The 17,356-nt window shown below is 40.2% G+C and overlaps 3 protein-coding genes across 8 annotated transcripts in view; 1 reads left to right on the forward strand and 2 right to left on the reverse strand.

Annotated features, from left to right (window-relative positions):
- The window catches only part of mgp (matrix Gla protein), a 31,777-nt gene extending 28,871 nt beyond the window's left edge, over window positions 1-2,906 (reverse strand). The window contains exon 1 of the mRNA XM_088436138.1: window positions 2,682-2,906. The gene's annotated coding sequence lies outside the window, so the exon portion shown is untranslated. The remainder of the gene's footprint in view (window positions 1-2,681) is intronic.
- Window positions 1-17,356, forward strand: part of LOC148410809 (retinoic acid-induced protein 3) — a 34,616-nt gene that overhangs the window by 3,425 nt on the left and 13,835 nt on the right. The window contains exons 4-5 of one of the 3 annotated variants that reach the window (XM_088436135.1): window positions 14,846-14,903; window positions 15,119-15,368. In XM_088436135.1, the coding sequence (XP_088292261.1) occupies window positions 14,846-14,903; window positions 15,119-15,126 (66 nt within the window). In that variant the 3' untranslated portion in view covers window positions 15,127-15,368. Of the gene's footprint in view, window positions 1-76; window positions 1,973-14,845; window positions 14,904-15,118; window positions 15,369-17,356 lie in introns of those variants that run through there. The other 2 variants (XM_088436133.1, XM_088436134.1) reach the window with 2 other exon arrangements.
- LOC148410810 (RNA binding protein fox-1 homolog 2-like) overlaps window positions 4,466-17,356 on the reverse strand; it is a 35,237-nt gene continuing 22,346 nt past the window's right edge. For 3 of the 4 annotated variants that reach the window (XM_088436131.1, XM_088436128.1, XM_088436132.1), the window contains 7 exons: window positions 14,079-14,166; window positions 13,838-13,894; window positions 13,402-13,555; window positions 11,441-11,483; window positions 8,434-8,537; window positions 7,969-8,044; window positions 4,466-7,089 (listed from right to left, as the gene is read on the reverse strand). In XM_088436131.1, the coding sequence (XP_088292257.1) occupies window positions 7,045-7,089; window positions 7,969-8,044; window positions 8,434-8,537; window positions 11,441-11,483; window positions 13,402-13,555; window positions 13,838-13,894; window positions 14,079-14,166 (567 nt within the window). In that variant the 3' untranslated portion in view covers window positions 4,466-7,044. The remainder of the gene's footprint in view (window positions 7,090-7,968; window positions 8,045-8,433; window positions 8,538-11,440; window positions 11,484-13,401; window positions 13,556-13,837; window positions 13,895-14,078; window positions 14,167-17,356) is intronic. The other variant, XM_088436130.1, reaches the window with a different exon arrangement.

Raw genomic sequence — 17,356 nt, forward strand, 5'->3', positions numbered from 1 at the left:
ACGTCAGCACAGTTTATCCAGAGTGTTACCGTAATTGCGATGATGTTTCCTCTGTGTGTGTGTGTGTGTGTTGCAGGAAATCGATCCTAATAAAGATTATAGCATTCCTCGCCCTCAGAACACCAACTACAGAGAACCATATGATGAATATTATGGACAATTTTAATTTTTATCTTTTGTACATGCACATACATGAAATGAATGTTATTTTACCCAATGTTTAATCGTGCATTTCCCCCGATTTTCGCATCAATCATTTCACGGCAACTCACAAAATTTTAGTGTTGACACCCCAAAACCACCGGGTGGCACTAGCGTCCAACTCATGACATTTGCAAGCCTTTTAATGACTTCGATGACAGGCTTATCCTGGACCCTCATTATGCAAAAGTCTTCATAAGTCATAATACATAATTGGGACATAATAAATATTAATAAATAATAAATCTATTAACACACAGCATAGTTACTTTTGCTATTATCACACTTTTAAAATTTTTGTACATAAAAATAACATATGTATGGATACAGCTGAAGCCACCGAACATTTTGAGGGGTTAAAAATAAATATATATTTATATTTGACGACGTTATGACCCTTTCAAATCACCCCAAGTTGGATGTAAATAAGGGGTTCATTTCACCTCTACCTTGCCTGCAGCCCTGTACTGTACAATTTATTTGTGCAGTGTGCATTGGTTCTGTGTAATGCATTCAACACAAATACAGCTGCACATAAAGCACTGTCCTCCTCTGAGATTAGAAACCTCCAAATAAGAATATGTATAATATTGTGTATAACGCTATGTATAATAACGCGCATAATCCTGTCATTTTAAGATGGTTCTCATATTTCTGTTGCTTCTATATGCAAGCCTGCAATCCGCATCACGAATGCATAGTGCGCTCTGCATTCTAACCAAGATGATTTATACAGCAACCCTGAGGTGATAGAGCAGGTGAACTGTCAATCAAGAGACATGAGCAAAGCAATAGCTGGAGGACAAGATTACTTTCCTCACTCCTCATTCCTTGATTAATGTCGTCATATTCATTTCTAAGTTTAGTTCCGGCAGCATAAATGTTAAAGATGTTTGACAGTTGTCAATAAAGGTTTGGTATTGTATATAAAGCCGGATTGCTACTTTTGTATTTTCACGAACCATGCCACGTTGTGTACGAACCGGAATAGTTATGCAGCAGTCAAACCACTAGAGGGCAGTGTTAGCACACCCAAAGAACTCAGCGTTGATGAGTCACAAATGTCCGGAGGCTGTGATTAAAAACATGTTTACGATTGGGAGGGGCAACCATAAAATACACTGTACATATTGTATCTTTCCCAGTTTACATTTGAAAAATTTAACGGGCCTCCCAAAGATAACTTTTTGTGTGACATTTGAAGGTGGAATTTTTTTTTTTTTTTTGTTCTGTCTTGTATAGATTGTTTGTGGGCGTTTTAATGTTGAACATGTTGGATTTTTGATGAGGGAGTTTTAAGTTTAAAGTTGAAATTGCTTGAATTGCTTGAATACGTCAACAAATGTCAGAACTGCAGGAGAAAAACTGAACTTTTATTTTTGGAAAAGTTTGTCGGTACTGTTATGGTGGGAATTAAATAATGATCTTGTCTGACTGGATGTCGTGGTGGTCATTGTGCATTTCTGTCAAACCTGTCATTAGATAAACAAAAATATACTGCATTTGTAATGAAAAATATTTTTGCACTTATAAGGTGAAAATGATCTCTGAGGTAGTGCAAGTGGATAGTTTGTTTGGCACGTCAGCCTTCTTCAGTCAGAGTATAGAAGATACAAAATAAAATTGGAGAAAAGATGGTGAGACAAAAGTTATATGATCACAACAACAAGTATGCAGTGGAAATGACTCACTGTGAACAACCTGCTGTGTTACTGCTGACTCTTTGAAGACGTCTCGCTGCGAGACAATGCTGCAGAATGAAATAAACTATGGATGTCAAACACTACGTTTCAAGCATATTCTAGATATACACTATAATCACAAATTTGCTGCATGGGATTGACTCATAATTCGCCCGTTTTACGCAAATACAATTGATCATAATTCCTCAAAAAGATCTACGATCGATGACGCACTCAAAATAGTAGTGGCGGTACCAAGTCTTATTTAGTCCGACTTGAATAAATACCTCTCATAGTACCATCATTTATGACATCACAGCTGGAGAAATCATATACAGAAGCACACTCGTACACATTATGGGTATTGCATCAACGTAATCGTTACAACACAGGCTATTTCCCGGAGTGGTTAATATATACAAAAATATATTGAACATGAAATTGACTTATAATTATGATAATGACATCAGGTTATGTTAGGCCAGCAGAGAAGGCCTTGCTGGCCCTGAGGGTATACCATTGCAAAATACAAATTAAAGACGGTAAACCTCATTCCCAAATTGAACAAACAGAGCACAAGAACGACAGTGGTGTACAAAATTTCAATTTAGATAAGGACACGTTATACACGATCAAATTTCAAGACTTATTTTGCATAGGTTTTCTACATTCACCACTTACCTTTTCTTTTGTGTATAGTGTGAGACTACTTAAATCCGCTAATAAAAAAAAAAAACAAACTTACCGGAAACAAGTGTGGCGGTGATCGTAGATTATGACTATAAAACAAGAATTTACCTTAGCCTGTCGCTTTCCCCTATCATGGATGGCCGCATGCTGTTGTGTTGATGCCTTATGTTAAATCCTCTTACATCGCTTACTTGTTGTTTTGATTTTCTTTATGTCCGCGGGGTGACTATCCAGTGTTAACATCTTTGGTCAGATTTTGTAGATTCCGCGCTATTAAGCACTAAAACCAATGGCGAAAAATGTTTGTCGGTCATCCAATCTCTCGCTTAACACGTACTTCCAAGGATGGTCTCTCTACGACTCCGTAGTGATCGTGCTGCATTCGCGTAAGACCAGTAAACGGCAACTCTTAAATATTCCACCCTGCGTTTTTAATAAAATTATTTGACACAGTGACCTCACTATTTCATTCTGGTTCTTTTCATGAGAATGACTGATAATTGTAACTGTTCGTCACGAACCTAATATAGTCAGAGTTTTAGAAATCTAATACAACAGTTAAATTATTTTTCGTTAAAGTTCAGCCTGCAGGGGGAGCCATCTCTCGATATAACTCATACTCTTTGGCTGCCGCAGCCAATCACAAACCACTTTCTGGTTCGTCGTCTTCAGTACCACTGTCAATTAGCTACTGCAGCTAACTACCACGGCTAACGTAGCTAACATGTTTATGCTACATTGTGATATCGCCCCTTGTCGACATCAATTGACAGAATTGACATTTTGCTATTCATTAATACATACAGTAGTTGAATGATTGATTTGAAATAAACTATCACTCGACAGGAGTTAATTTAAAATAATTATTTTTTAAGTTATTGTGCATGGCAAATGTTTGCTACTGTAATAAATGTTGAAATATATATTTTGTTAAAAATAAATCTATATAATCTTGAAAAATGGCTACCCTGTGAAAAAGAGCTGTATTTTCAATACTGTGATATTTTTGTTCAATGTTATCATACAGTCAGATTCTGATATGGTCCCATGCCTACATGCGACAAGGGGAAGCTACATTTCAACTTAACTGTGATCAACTGGTAACCAGAACAATATTTAAACTGATTCCAAGACAGCTGGGATGAGATCCAGCTCACCGTTGAGCAAAAACTGGAGAATGACTCGTCGAAAACGGATGAAAGGAAGATCTCGACTCACTTTCTCCCCGCTATAGTGACATCGCTATGTGCAAAGGTCAATTCATCAGTTCCCAAATCCGCTCCTATCAGACACATTCAGTCGTCCCTTCCAATCAGTCAGCAAGAATTCTCATCAAACTGGCAATTGTCCCCTAGTGCATCAGTGCAATTAGCAGGCATACAAGCCTTGGCGCCACATCCGACTCATTTATAGCCATTAGCGGCACATTTACAATTAAAGATGATTTCCAGATCCCCCCCCCCACTCTCCCTTAGCAGGATTTAGAAAGGATGAGATGGAGAAAGAGCTGATCGGCACAGTAGATTTGGCGCAGAGCAAAAAGTCAAGAAGCGGCATTAATGGCGCACAATGGTTGCCTGCATCTATCATCCGGGTCACATGAGCTAATGCGCTGCAAAGAACGCGATTCACGTGTGTAATCAGAAGACTGACATTCCTCTTATCTCATGCAGCAGTAAATGAAAAACAGCATTCCTTTCTCCTCTGTCGAATTGACTCTCTCCCAGCTGGATAACGCCATTCAAGCGATTTAAATACAAGAAACAAATAGCGCGAACGAGCAACATGATCGGGAAATGTGTTTATCACCACGCTGTAAAATAGATCAACGCATTCTTACCGGGGGGAAATAAAAAAACAGGAATCAAATCACTCATATCCACAAAGCGGTATAAAAACCAAACCGTTTATTATATACATTCAATAATAAGGTGAATAAACAGAAGGCAGATACAAGGATGGCAAAATAAGTCATTGTGAGAAAATACATCATGAAATGAAAAGTCACTTTTGTCAAATGCAACTTGAAACAGCATGTGATACAAAAAAAGAGGCCACATGCAATTCACACACACACACACACACACACACACACACATTTCCTTCATCCCTGGTCGCAATGTTTCAACATCCAGTTTTGATGTGAGCACAGTGCAAGGACTCGGGAGTCGAGAGTTGAGGAGCGGCGGTGTGTAAAGTTGGATTCTGATTTTTTTTTTTCTTTTTCTTTTTTTTTTACCCCTCAGCTCATCAAATAAGATCCCCTCCCATGAAAAAGCACGGAACACTTTGTGCACTCAACATTTTTCGTTTTTAACTGACAGGCAGATTTTTTGAAATGGCCCACAGTGGGGCCTGCCTCAGCACTGTTATCACTTATTACAAAAAGAAACCCACAAGGGGGGGATTGCAGGGGCGGTAGACATCCCAAATTAAACTTCCAACATACAGTATCTGATATGACTGCTGATCACCGTGACGACCTCAGAGGCATTAGATTATTCAAGCGCGCGGAAATCAGCTTTGGGCTCGGATACTTGTCTTTTTTTCTGACTTTCCTCCTTCACCTTCTATCGGGGCAACATTACAAAGTAGTTCCCTCCATGCTATTAAAAAAGAAACATCTCGTTCGTGCGCCTCCATCTTGTCATCCTCCAGCACTAAGATTTGAATGCATGCACAAAGAAAAAAAAAAAAATCTGACTGTCCTCTCCCAGGAAAGCATGCATAGCAACACTTGTGGCAATACTTGTAAGGAGAAATCATAAGAAAAAAAAGAATGCACAAAAATACTCACGACATCACACAGTGTAACAATCATACAAAACATCCTCACAGGGTTCTGCTCTATGAGCATCTCCGAGAAAAAAAAAAAAAAAAAAGTGTCCCGTCAGATGTAGGATTAATAATCTTCTCCTCAATATTACTCCAAATGTTCTATTGTTCCAAAATGGAAATAAGCCCTGCCCTTTTGCCTTGAGCTCTGGCAAATCGAAACACCTTATCGTCTCCCAAATGTCCCTCATGACTCCAACGGCTAGCATTCATTTGCAGCAAAACAGATTTGGGGCTGAAAAAAAGTCAATTAGCATCACGTGAATAAATCTCCTGTGAACTGGTATTGATTGCAGGTTCCCAAAAAGTGCTGCAAAACCTTGAAATGTGTCTTGTGGACAACACTGGACTGTTACAACCTTGAAAAGTACATGTTTAACCCAGAGATGAAAAAAAAAAAAAAAAATCCAAAACATAATAGTCAAGTACAGGCAAAACAACCACAACAAAAGAGAGAAAAATATCAAGTCTAAAACGTGCTTCCTTAAACAACAACAAAAATCTTTGGAACCAAATAAAGGCAAATAATAATATAGTGCGAATATATGGAGGTGGATTACGTGAAACAAACTTGGCCAGGACTCCTTCAAAAATGAGTGAAAAATTCATGGGGGATGGAAAAAAAAAATATGCGATTGCTTCTTTCATGAGGCAAACAGAATGAGGAGGGACTTACTTTATAGGCCAAAATGTGGATGTTGCTTTTCCCCTGGCCTTGTCTATTAAATCTCAGAAGGCGGCGGTGGAGGTGGAGGTCTGTTTCTCTTCATCCATCAATCACTTCATTACTCCTGGAGCTACATAGTCTGTCCATAAGGATATTTTTCTCCCTCCTCTTTTTGATCGTCCGTCACCCAAATGATTTCACGTGGCTCGTTGTCCTCGTGAAATGATGCGGAACCAGAAAAGGCGTGGTGAGTGAGTATGGCAGCAAAAAAAAAAATAATCAAATGAGATAAACAAAATTATGAGGTAACACAGATAAAAAAAAACATTTTTTAAACATATTGTACCAATGGGGATGGAGACGTTTTGGGGATTCCACCAAAAATGGAGCCGTTTAAGCCACGTTCTTCATGGTTCTGCCGTTTCTCGGACCATGGGGATTGCTGTCAGTCAGACACGCCCGAGCTCGTTGCGCTTGACCAATCACGGCGCCAAGGCAGAGCGACGTCTCGTTACTTCAATGTAGTGTTTTAGTGTCTGTTTTACAAGCGATGCTGTTCTTGTGGCAGCTCAAACACCGAAGGACAGTGCGAAAGTGGGTGCGCTTTAGGGATGGTTTGCTGAGGATTTTTGAGAAAACGGTGTAGTGTAGAGCGGAGGATCAAGCAGGAGCAGTCGCTTTCCAACGGATCCAATAGTGTTTGTAAAAAGTTAGCCATCATAAATTGTGCCGAGAGCTTTTTCATTAGATCCGTGTCAGACAGACAGAAACGCGAATGGATGATGTGGCAACCATCTCCCTTGCCAATAGGGGGGAAAAAAAAGGATGGGAGGGAGGAGGGGGGGGGGGGGGGGGGTCATTCTAGTCCACCAGAAGAGAGATGGAAGGGTGCGTCTGCCAAACAATGAGCTTAAAAAAGGCTTCTGGAGGGAGAGGAAAAAAAAAAATCCTTGGGTGTAATTTGTGGCTTTAGTATGGAGCAAACCTACTGTATCCCGCCCTGTATAAACTGGCCTGAAACAGACAAAAGACAACAATGACGTTAGGGCTATAATTATATATTATCCCGTCAATAAAAGCTATGCCTAGGTACGAATCACTAAATTGGTTAAGAAAACGGATGGATAGCAAACGCTATGACACTGCCAAATGCCAATGGCTCGTTGAAATGTTTTTAGTTTGGTCCTTGAAAATGAAAAATGACACAAGTAGCGCTAGAATATTTGAGGTCCTATCTAAACTTAAAATTGTGTGTGCGCACTGCTAAATGTATTTTCTGAGTCATTCATTGTTTGAAGCATCATTGTGGAAAAAAACTAGTGAGGATGATAAACTGTGAGCAACTTTATTACAATAGGTACTGCTATTTTGAGATTGTTAATTGTCTCATCGTCTGGAGTAACAACGGGTTATAAAGTAGCGATAAATAAATAAGTGACTGTGCTGGTATCTGAAAAAACAAACACTAATCATCCATCCTTAATCAGAATACATGTGTCCCGAAATATTCAACCTCATAGACTTTAAACCAACTGTTTAGAGTTGATAACTTAATAGAGCGGTATTACTGTCAGTACATAATCTCTCCTTTGCTGTTTGCGGGGGTGCTAATCCTGAACAAGGGGGTAAAGTAGACAGGAGCAGTAGCCAGCGAAGAAGAACATATTTTAGAATGGCAGAGGAATATGTTCATTGTGATATTGTTATTATGAGCCACATATTGTCATGGTCTCATATCATCCCACCAATGACTTTTGTGGCTAAAACAACACGTTACTCTGTTTTGTTTTGTTTTTTATCGTAATTATATCTTAAGAGAGTATGCATGTTTTGCATGCATATAGATTTATTCAAGTAGCCGCACAACAATTAGGTTGAATACGTGCATCTCACCATGGCTCCCACTCCGTAGGCAGCAGCTGCAGGGGCTAAAGCGTGGTATGGATCTGTCGTGTAAACCCGGCCGTAACTAAAAACACACAATGCAGAGAAATACAATGTTTTGGTTTTAAAAGCTTCGACCGCAATGCGCGCAGAAATTAATAATTATGCCGCGGCCACAGATTTGACAAAGTTAAAGATTTTAATCAGTTGTAAGTTAGGCAATCGTAGGAGAACGTGGACAAGAACATTTCACCAGAACAATATCGCGCTTCTACTGGTGTCAAATTCATCTTCAGTTTTATTTCAAATTGCTGTAAGTATAGGAGCAAGAGCACGTTCCACATTCCCAGGTTCTTTAGGATTCTTAGCCTCAGGGCTGGTCCTAAACAACATCCAACGATTGTCTGACAGGGCTGCATCTCAAGCAGCCTCTGCAGTACAGTGAGCTTTGTGTTTGCTGGGGTTTATCCTCACCTGTCACTGTATGCGGCAGCTGCTGCTGTTGCTCCGGTTACAGCCGCGGGCTGAGTGTAGCGATAAGCAGCGGCGGCGGCAGCGGCTGCAGCAGGATAGCCTCCCTGGAGACACACATACAACACAACTGACGAAAAGGACTCCCAGAAGAAGGACTACTGGCCTACAGTGTCTAAAATATGTACGAGGGGATATTTTATTAGAGGTCCAGTACTGTGCAAATGTCATAAGCCATCGCGGGATTTGTTGCTTGCGACAATGGCCAATATTTCTCAATTTTCAATTTAGACTATAAAACCACCACAAAATACAAATCCTACTTGCAATACGGTTGAGATGTTGAGTAAAGTGTAGATGAAAAAAGAACACAATGATTGCCACATGGGCTCAGGAAAATGCCATTTAAAATTCTACCATGGAAAGATGCAGTTCAGCAAAAGTAACATTCAAGGGCAAAGTTGAACTTTACCAGCATTTGTGATGGTGTGCGGTTGTGTTAATGTCCATGACATGATTCACTTGCACATCTGTGAAGGCACCATTAATGCTGAAATGTACTGTGCTGCAATCCAAAGAATGCCCCCCCCCCCCACTTATTTCAGCGAGACAACGATGAGTTACAACAGCAGGTGTTACAACAGTGTGGCTTCGTACTACTGTATAAATGAGAGTATTGTTTTGGCACATTAAAAGTCATTTTTTGTCTTCCAATTAAAATGTGCGCCACAACTTAAGACCCGGACCTGCTGAGCAAATGAAGTTGTACATCAGAAAAGAATGGAAAAGTTTTCCACCTATCCACTATGTCGCAACAAAGTTTCAACTGTTAGCGTCCTCTGCAGCCAAAATGAATGAATTTTTCCAGTTTTCACAGATTCCCATAACACGCTACATTGAACCCCAGCTATTGTATGGTTCAGTGTTCACAGCCCTGCTCTATGGCAGGTTGGTTTGTTATGGGTTCATACGTACAGTGCATGAGCAAATCCGAATTTAGAGTGTGCCTTCAATGTAGTACCTGGATGTTATAAAACAAAGCGTGCAATTAGAAGAAAGAAGAGGACGACCCTCTTGGGCATAATATTTGTTGTTTCCACAGATTGGAGAGGGAAAAAAAACAGTTAGCCTTGTCACATGTGTTGCTACTGCATGTGTTTTAAACAGTTGTTTGAAAATTCATATTTACTGTAACATCTGCGCTCGTTTCACAATATAAAGTATAAACCAAATTATATAGTTTGAATTATCAATGTTTAAGTATAGTGTTAATGATTGCAACGTGCCAGTTTTACAGTAAACCTCAACTGATAATGTCAAGCAACTTGAAACAAGCACACTTGGTTTCTTATTTAGAACACGCCCTAAGAAATCCTTTGAAATGTACTTTAAAGTGCTGTAAAAAATCTTACTTTTTAGAGGACATGGAAGGCATAAGATGGCAATTTTCACCTATTCTGAGTGATTGTGGGCTGGGGTTTACCGTATTATAATTATGATGAACAAATTTCTTGTAGGATGAAAGGGAAACCGTCCTAAAATGTCTTTGGGTTACATTTCCACTGCAGAGACGACAAATGAGGAAAACACTGGCAATCACATTAAAGTTTGACACTGTTGTCAAAAAAAGCACATTATGCAAATAATGAGCAGGTTGTATGCAGAGTATGAACAATAACACATAAATCTTTCAATCTTTCCACAAGCATTTATCATTTTCACGTGGCTTCAGTGGACAGGACGAAGAAAAGAGAAGGGTAGACTTGGAAAAAAGGATCACACACACACTCACAGACAAAACCACTTGCACAAGCCTATGCTGACAATGAAAATCATCAAACAATGACTGTGTGTGACCAAAATTACGATTCCAACTTAGATGACGCATATGTAACCTGAGCAGAGTACAGAGCAGCAAAGATGACAAAGAACCTGTCTGCAATACACAACACACTCAATGCTGAGACTATGTGTCCAGATGTGGGGTGAAGATTGGGTTATTTATGAGAAAGCAAGGCCTTATGTGAGTGTCAGAAGTGGAAGCTGTTAGCAGAAACGCAGCTTGTCTGCATGCAGAGCACATGCTTGAATAACCATCAGGAAGAGACCATGTTCTCCATTTTAACTTGAGGTCTATCAGAGCATCTCACCGCAGGCGACCACACCTTGCTGTGAATGGAACCTTCAATTTCAAAAGGAAGGGCACTGAAGTTTGTATTCAAACCAACTTGGTTCCATTATTTCTCTTTAGATTTTGCATTCAGAAAAAAAGAACGGTGATAGTCAATTCCTCAAAAACTAGTCAACCAGATGAGATCAGGCTCTCTACTGAAATTGGAAATAAAATCAATTTAGTATTTTAGTAAGGACCCCACAATCAAAAAGTGCACATTTCAGTTAGTTAGTTAAAAAAATAAATAAATAAAGCAATAGAACATCTACTAAAGAACAATGTATTCCAGACCAGATCAGAAGATAACTGTAAGGTCAGAGTAAGGAGTACAGGAAAGCAATGCACACTGTGGGTTTGGTGTTCAGTTGACCCTACCTGAGGCAATCTGGGACTAAGGACTGAGTCCTGAAACACTAGTCTATAGAGAAAACAGAAACAACTGTTGTCAACCTGGATACACACACACACACACTTTGTTCATACGCCTGCAAAGCCACTTCATCCACCCACAGAGCAGCTTGTAGTTGTTGTATTCATACACGCAAATTCTTTAATATATTCACAATGCAGTTCAAATAAGTTTGATCCGAACCAGAGTCAAATCCATGATTTGGCCCCGCAACGAAGTACAATTTATAAATTTTTGATAAAGAGTTTGGAGTGTGACTGCCCTGTGCTTAGCACAAGTTCACCGCAGCCCTGTCTTCCAGATGAGCTGGCAGCTCTGTGTTGTGAATGACAGGACGGACATGCTGAATCGCACCCAGAGGGGAAAAGCAGGAGAAAGCTGTGAGGAGAGGAACAAGACATGTGCTGGTGGGCGGTGGCTTTACTTACGTATAGGTCTGCAGCGCCGTAAAACCCATCCTGATACACCACACTGAGAAAGAGAGAGAGAGAAAGACAGAAAGAGAGAGGAAACATGGAGAAAGATGGGGAGGGAGAAAGAAGGTGGAGCAGGGCCAGGAGTGCAAACGCAGGGTAGTGCACAATACCAAAAACCATGGTGGGTAAGAGAGTGAGAGTGTATGAGAGAGCGAGAGGAGGAGAGAGGGAGGGAGAGAGAAAGAGAGAATTATTTCACACCCATGCAGCATGCAGAGGAAATACAACTCCACGATTAAAAAGAAAAGAACAATCTATAAACATCTTGAACAAGCTGTTTGATACACGTCATCAATAGGGGACACTTGAAAAGTTTCCTCTAAACACCAACTATCGCACTGATGCTACCAACATTTACAGTTGGTCATACCGCACAGGGTTTAGTCACACATTTTTATGGGGAGGTAGAGCAAGACCATATTTGTACAGTTGAAAAAGATGAACCGGAGGAACATTTCACCAGCACGCGATGTAATGTTGGCCGCATTTGCGGATGAATAAGTTGCAGTATCAGGTCTAATTCTGCCTGAAAATTGTTATTAATTAAAAAGATGTCTATGACAACAACCTGTAGTGACAGGCAAAACAATTTAATGGTATTGCATGAAAGAATGTACAACAAACCTCCATATTACCTATTAAGTCTTTACTTCTTGTGGGCTTATCTTTCTGTTCAATTACATGAGTCCACAAATTTACATGGAGTGATCAGATGAATAATATTTCAGTACCGGTACATATTTTCAGAGATTTTCTTGATCTATTATGGGTATTTTGCCTCACAAGGGGGGCACTGTCCTCTTATTCACAGGGCACAGAATAAGAGCAGCAACTGAATCATAGAATAATGGATACAATCACTTCACATAAAATTTCCTGTTGCCAAATGGACTTACTCATGCGGAAAACTATTGACAGGTCAACAGCTCCAAAATATTATATGTGCTTCAATGGGTTAAGGTGAAGCAATGTTGTTGTGCAACAGATGGTCAGCTTGTTCAGGTGCTTACACATTGTCCTTATAAGCTCCAACCAAAACATTCAACACGACAATGCATGACAATTTATAGAATTAGAGTTGATTTCCACCGATGGAAACAGACTATTTTTGGGAAAGTATTTTACAGTTGTTGTATTTTTGAAGAAATAACAAATGATTCCTAAGTGCATTTTATGAGGAAATTTTCAGTAGGACAGATACAGATTGGGAATTCCCATCTTATTTGTGTGAACGTTATCTTAAGCAGCCACAGGGATGTGTAGATGCTATTTGTGCTTTGACTGGAATATTTAAGCAGTCACATGCCCATTATTGCAACGACCACAGCACAGCGACATGCAGTGTCTATAACTCTGGGGAGAAAGTAAATGTGAATAATTAGCAGCAAATGGGTGTGCAAGGTGTCTGCTTAAGCATACAGTCATTACTGCACATGGCTGTGTTTGTTCAAATCCACCGATGGCTGCAGCTGCATTAATGCAAATCCCTTAGACGGCTGTATCTATGTTTATTCAAATCAACCTTCAGTGCTGCAGTCCAAATCATTGACAAGCTGCTGTCCAATTGACACTGATTTATTTCTGAGTTGAGTGTGAACAATATTTGAGCTTCTGCGTGAGCACAGCTGTGGCAAACAAACAACTGCTCAAACAGAAAGAGGAAAATGAAACGATAGATAGAACTGAGTAGACTTTTTGCCCAATCAAATTAAAAAAAGCCTTTACGTGTTGCAATGTCAATCATATGTGGTCAGGGACTTGAGAATCAGTGGCGCTGATTACAGCCAGTCAGATTTCAAATTTGTTCTTCAAAGGGTCCTCAATGAAGGCTAGGGCGCCAATTGCAGCGCCGCCATTGTAAAAATGGTGTGAGATCTGTAACACTTCTACTGTAAGAGTTGTAACATTCTTACCCAGGGTATGCGGGGATAGCAGGCTGAGGAACAGCTGCCCGCACTGCACTGTAGACGGGCCGACCCCGCCCACGAAGGTGGGCGCCACGGAAGGCAGCCGCTGCCGCTGCTGTAGTGGCTGCTGCCGCTGCTGAAGGGTAGGGGAACCCTGGAACTGGAAGAGGTGGAGGATGAGGGAAAGGAAATGGAAAATTTATAGGTAATGTATAAGGATGTGGAGTCATTACATATTAAACAAGTGGGAGCCCAGGGTGAAAATACGCAACGGATAAATAGAAAAAGAAATAGTTGTACTACAGCCTCCAGGGTTTCGTTTTAATACTGTAAGTAGCAGAGGGGACGGGTACTAAGCATCAGTTCATTAATAAAGGTAGACTAGAGAGTGGGTGTGAATGTGAATGAAAAAATGAAGATTAAAATTGTCAGTATGACTCACCTGCATAGAGCTCTGGTCCATACACAGCCCCGACCATTGGGCTCAGTTTCCACCCTGCTGAAAGTCAAGGAAGAGGAGCATTGGGAAATAGGTGAGGAGATGGCGGTTATGAAGAGCATTGACGCAAAAAGACAAAAGCTCTTAGAGATTTGTCACAGAACTGCTAACACTGAACATCTAGTTTGTTTGGATTATTGGGCGAGCGCAGGGCTTCATCATTAATGGGTGACAGTGTTATTACCGTAAGGCAGTGTGCTTAGAGCCTCTCCATTAGGGTAGGGGCTGACCATTTTCTTGTTAGTCATCACCCTGGCTGTGGCGTTATTCACCTGGCAATGGAAGGACACACAATTAACGCCACAAAGACAACAGCAGAAGAGAAGACACTCAAATAGATTTGAATGTAGACCATTTTATCAAAACACAAATGCTGTGTTGTGTAGTGTTTTTGGATCATAGTTACTCGGTAATGCCAGGGAAGTATGGGTGTCAACTCAATCTTAGTGCATCTGTAAAATGTATGCTATTGCAGTCTTAGTTGTAACGTACTCTGTACAACACGAGGGCTGCCACGGGCTAAAATGGTAAAATTGCTGCAGCGACCATTGAGGAGGAGGACATTTTTGGCATGCACAAACGCATGGTGGTAGATGTTTTAGTCTAATAACGAGCCTGTTCAATTCAAGACGGCTGATTATCATTCATCGTCTCAAAGCTTCAAAGGATCAGGCTACGCTTCCATAATTTGTCCTCATCTGCCTTTGATGAGCTTTAAGAAAAAGAATCTATCCCTCTGCCCAAGATCCTTAATCTGACTGTGCCGCAATCCGAGGATTTATGACCTTTAAGTAAGATGAGGGGGGGAGTGTGTGCCTGAAGAAGGAGCGAGAACTGAGGAATGAGAGTACTTGTGTGCGCATAGACGCTGTGCTCCCATTTAGAGACCATTAATGGCTGGGACTGCCATCCATATTACCTCTCTAACTGAGTCATGTTCTTTATCTGCAGAGCTTCATTCACATGGAAACGAGCTTTGCCTTCTTTTCCCCTCATTGCAGAAGACAAGGTCAGTGTCAAACGATTCAATTAGCTTAGCTTGCCTAGCTGTCTCATGCAAGTGCCGTAGGCATATGAGCGAAGTACATTAACGCGGAACATTTTCTATACAGGCAAATTTCATACATGCTGTGAGATGTTTAATGATAGCTAGTTTATGGGAGTAATGGTGTATACTTGAATGCATGTCCAATATGTAGCTGAATTTGTGTTCTGTGCAATCAGTGGAATAGGACAACTTGACAGGGAGACATGCAAATCAACAGACGCAACTGGAAGGTAATTCTGAAAATGTTAAAAGGTTAATAAAACACTCAGACTTTTTGTCCCTGATGCCCATGCTCACCCAGTCCTTTCTAACCATGAGACCCAATCAAAGTAAAATCACATTTCCATATGAAACCATATCTGTGGGGTTTACACACCTAAAAACAAATACAAACAAATACAAGGGAGAGTAAAAGGGGGTGCAAAAACATTTGATTTTACAAATCAATAGTCATATAACACAGAAATTACAGGCAGCCAAATATGGGCGCATCACATGACCAAGAGTGAGTAAGAAACCAAAAAACCATAAAGAAAAAAAAAAAATCAGCCAATCAGCAAGCGTCGGATGCAGCATAGAGACCAATCAAAACTATCGCAGCACTCCCACATAAAACACATGAGACAAAAATGGTAAAAACTGGTGTGTTAAGAGGAAAGGATGCAGGTGAGAAGTACAGACAGAGCCAGTCCATATACAAAAATAAAGACAAAATAAGAAACAAGGGATCATATTTACATGAGTAACACAAAAACATATTTAAATCCAAATATATATATTTATATAAAAATATAAGTATATGAAGGTGCATCATTCAATTAGATCTGGTGACCATTCTCCTGAAGATCTCATGTGGGTTGGGAAACAAAGCACCAAAGAATGGATGGAACCGAGAGTGAGAGATAATAGAGCAAGAGAGATAGAATTCGAGGAGAGAGGGAGAAAGAGTGGGAGAGCAATTCTTATTCCCAAAAAGGAGAGAAATAAAATGGACATGAGACACTGTGCCAGGCAGAGAACTATGTGTCACAAACTAAGACCAGTACACTATGACTATCACTACAACTACTAATACACAGACAATCCACTACAAGAAGACCAAATCAAAAGAAGAAAACAAAAACGGCAGCAAAATAGAGCCCCCAAAACAGCAACGTAAACCCCGCATCGGTTTAGAGGCACATATGGTCACAACACTGCCTGATTAGTAGTGAGCTGGAGGGCCTTGGCTTCTTTTCTAATGTGATTTTTAACACAAAACTAAACAAATAAATATTCAATATATAGTGGTCCCCTCCAAGGGGTTGAGGTTATTGGAGTTTGGCAACCAATTAGGGTGCCATGGAAAATTTCTTTGTGAAGATGAAGGTTCCTAAAATCAGTATTTTAAATGTGTGCATGCTAGAATTTAAAATGCTGGCAGGTACAAATAAAGAAATGAACAGCCTGCATAACATCAATATTTTCAATGTGTGCAACTTGCTAGAATTTAAAAAGCTGGCAGGTACAAATAAAGAAATAAACAGCCTGCATTCGTGAAAAAAAATATTCGCAGCGGTGTTCTTTTCTTTATAAATTAATCATACATACAATGATTGATAAGCGAGAGACTGTGGAAAGCCGTGTCATTGCATAGAGGAGGGTGATTACATTGGATCATTCTCAGTGAGGTGTTAATGGCATGGTGCGGAGGGGATAGGTGCAGAAAGTATTACTGTTACACAATCAAGACTATTGTAGACAGTGTTTCTGTGTGTTCCACGCCGTGACAGTAAAATGATATCGTCAACAACCGTCTATCTCGGTAAATAAAATGTGTGGGCCTGAAGCTCCCCAGTATCATGATAGTAAAATAACAGTGATGATTTTGCAATCTGTACATGTTGATTAAAAAAAATCCCATTTTAGGGGTGAGGTGGAAAGGGGATCAGTTCAGTGGTGAACGTTTGTACACAACTTACCATTGCAGCAGAAACAGCGAGCGGTTACCGTGGAGACTGACAACAACACACAGAAGTCGTCAGGGAAACAGAAAAAAATATAATAAATAAAGGAACAAATAATCCAGGCAACAAAAGAAAGCTAGATGTCATCCCCTCACCATCCATGTCAAACAAAAACCTGACAGCAGCAGTGTTACAGAAGAAGAGAATGAAAGCGAAAGAGGACAGAGGAGGGAAAGAAAATGGTAGCCCCCAAATGCTTAACAGGGATCTGCGTGTCATTACTACAGTCAGGCCTGTTAATGCAAAGAATACTGCACGTGCTCCAAAGAACAATTTGTTAACAATGTGTTGGCAAAGAGCAAAAATGTAGCTGATAGAAGATAGAAACATTAACTTTACCCCATTATACAGTAAGAAGACACAAAGGTAAAGGTTCTCATCAGATAGATGTGGAAATGAGTTGATTCA

This window comes from Hippichthys cyanospilos, chromosome 16, assembly GCF_059441005.1.
Source record: "Hippichthys cyanospilos isolate Australia breed blue-spotted pipefish chromosome 16, RoL_Hcya_1.0, whole genome shotgun sequence".
Taxonomy (NCBI): domain Eukaryota; kingdom Metazoa; phylum Chordata; class Actinopteri; order Syngnathiformes; family Syngnathidae; genus Hippichthys; species Hippichthys cyanospilos.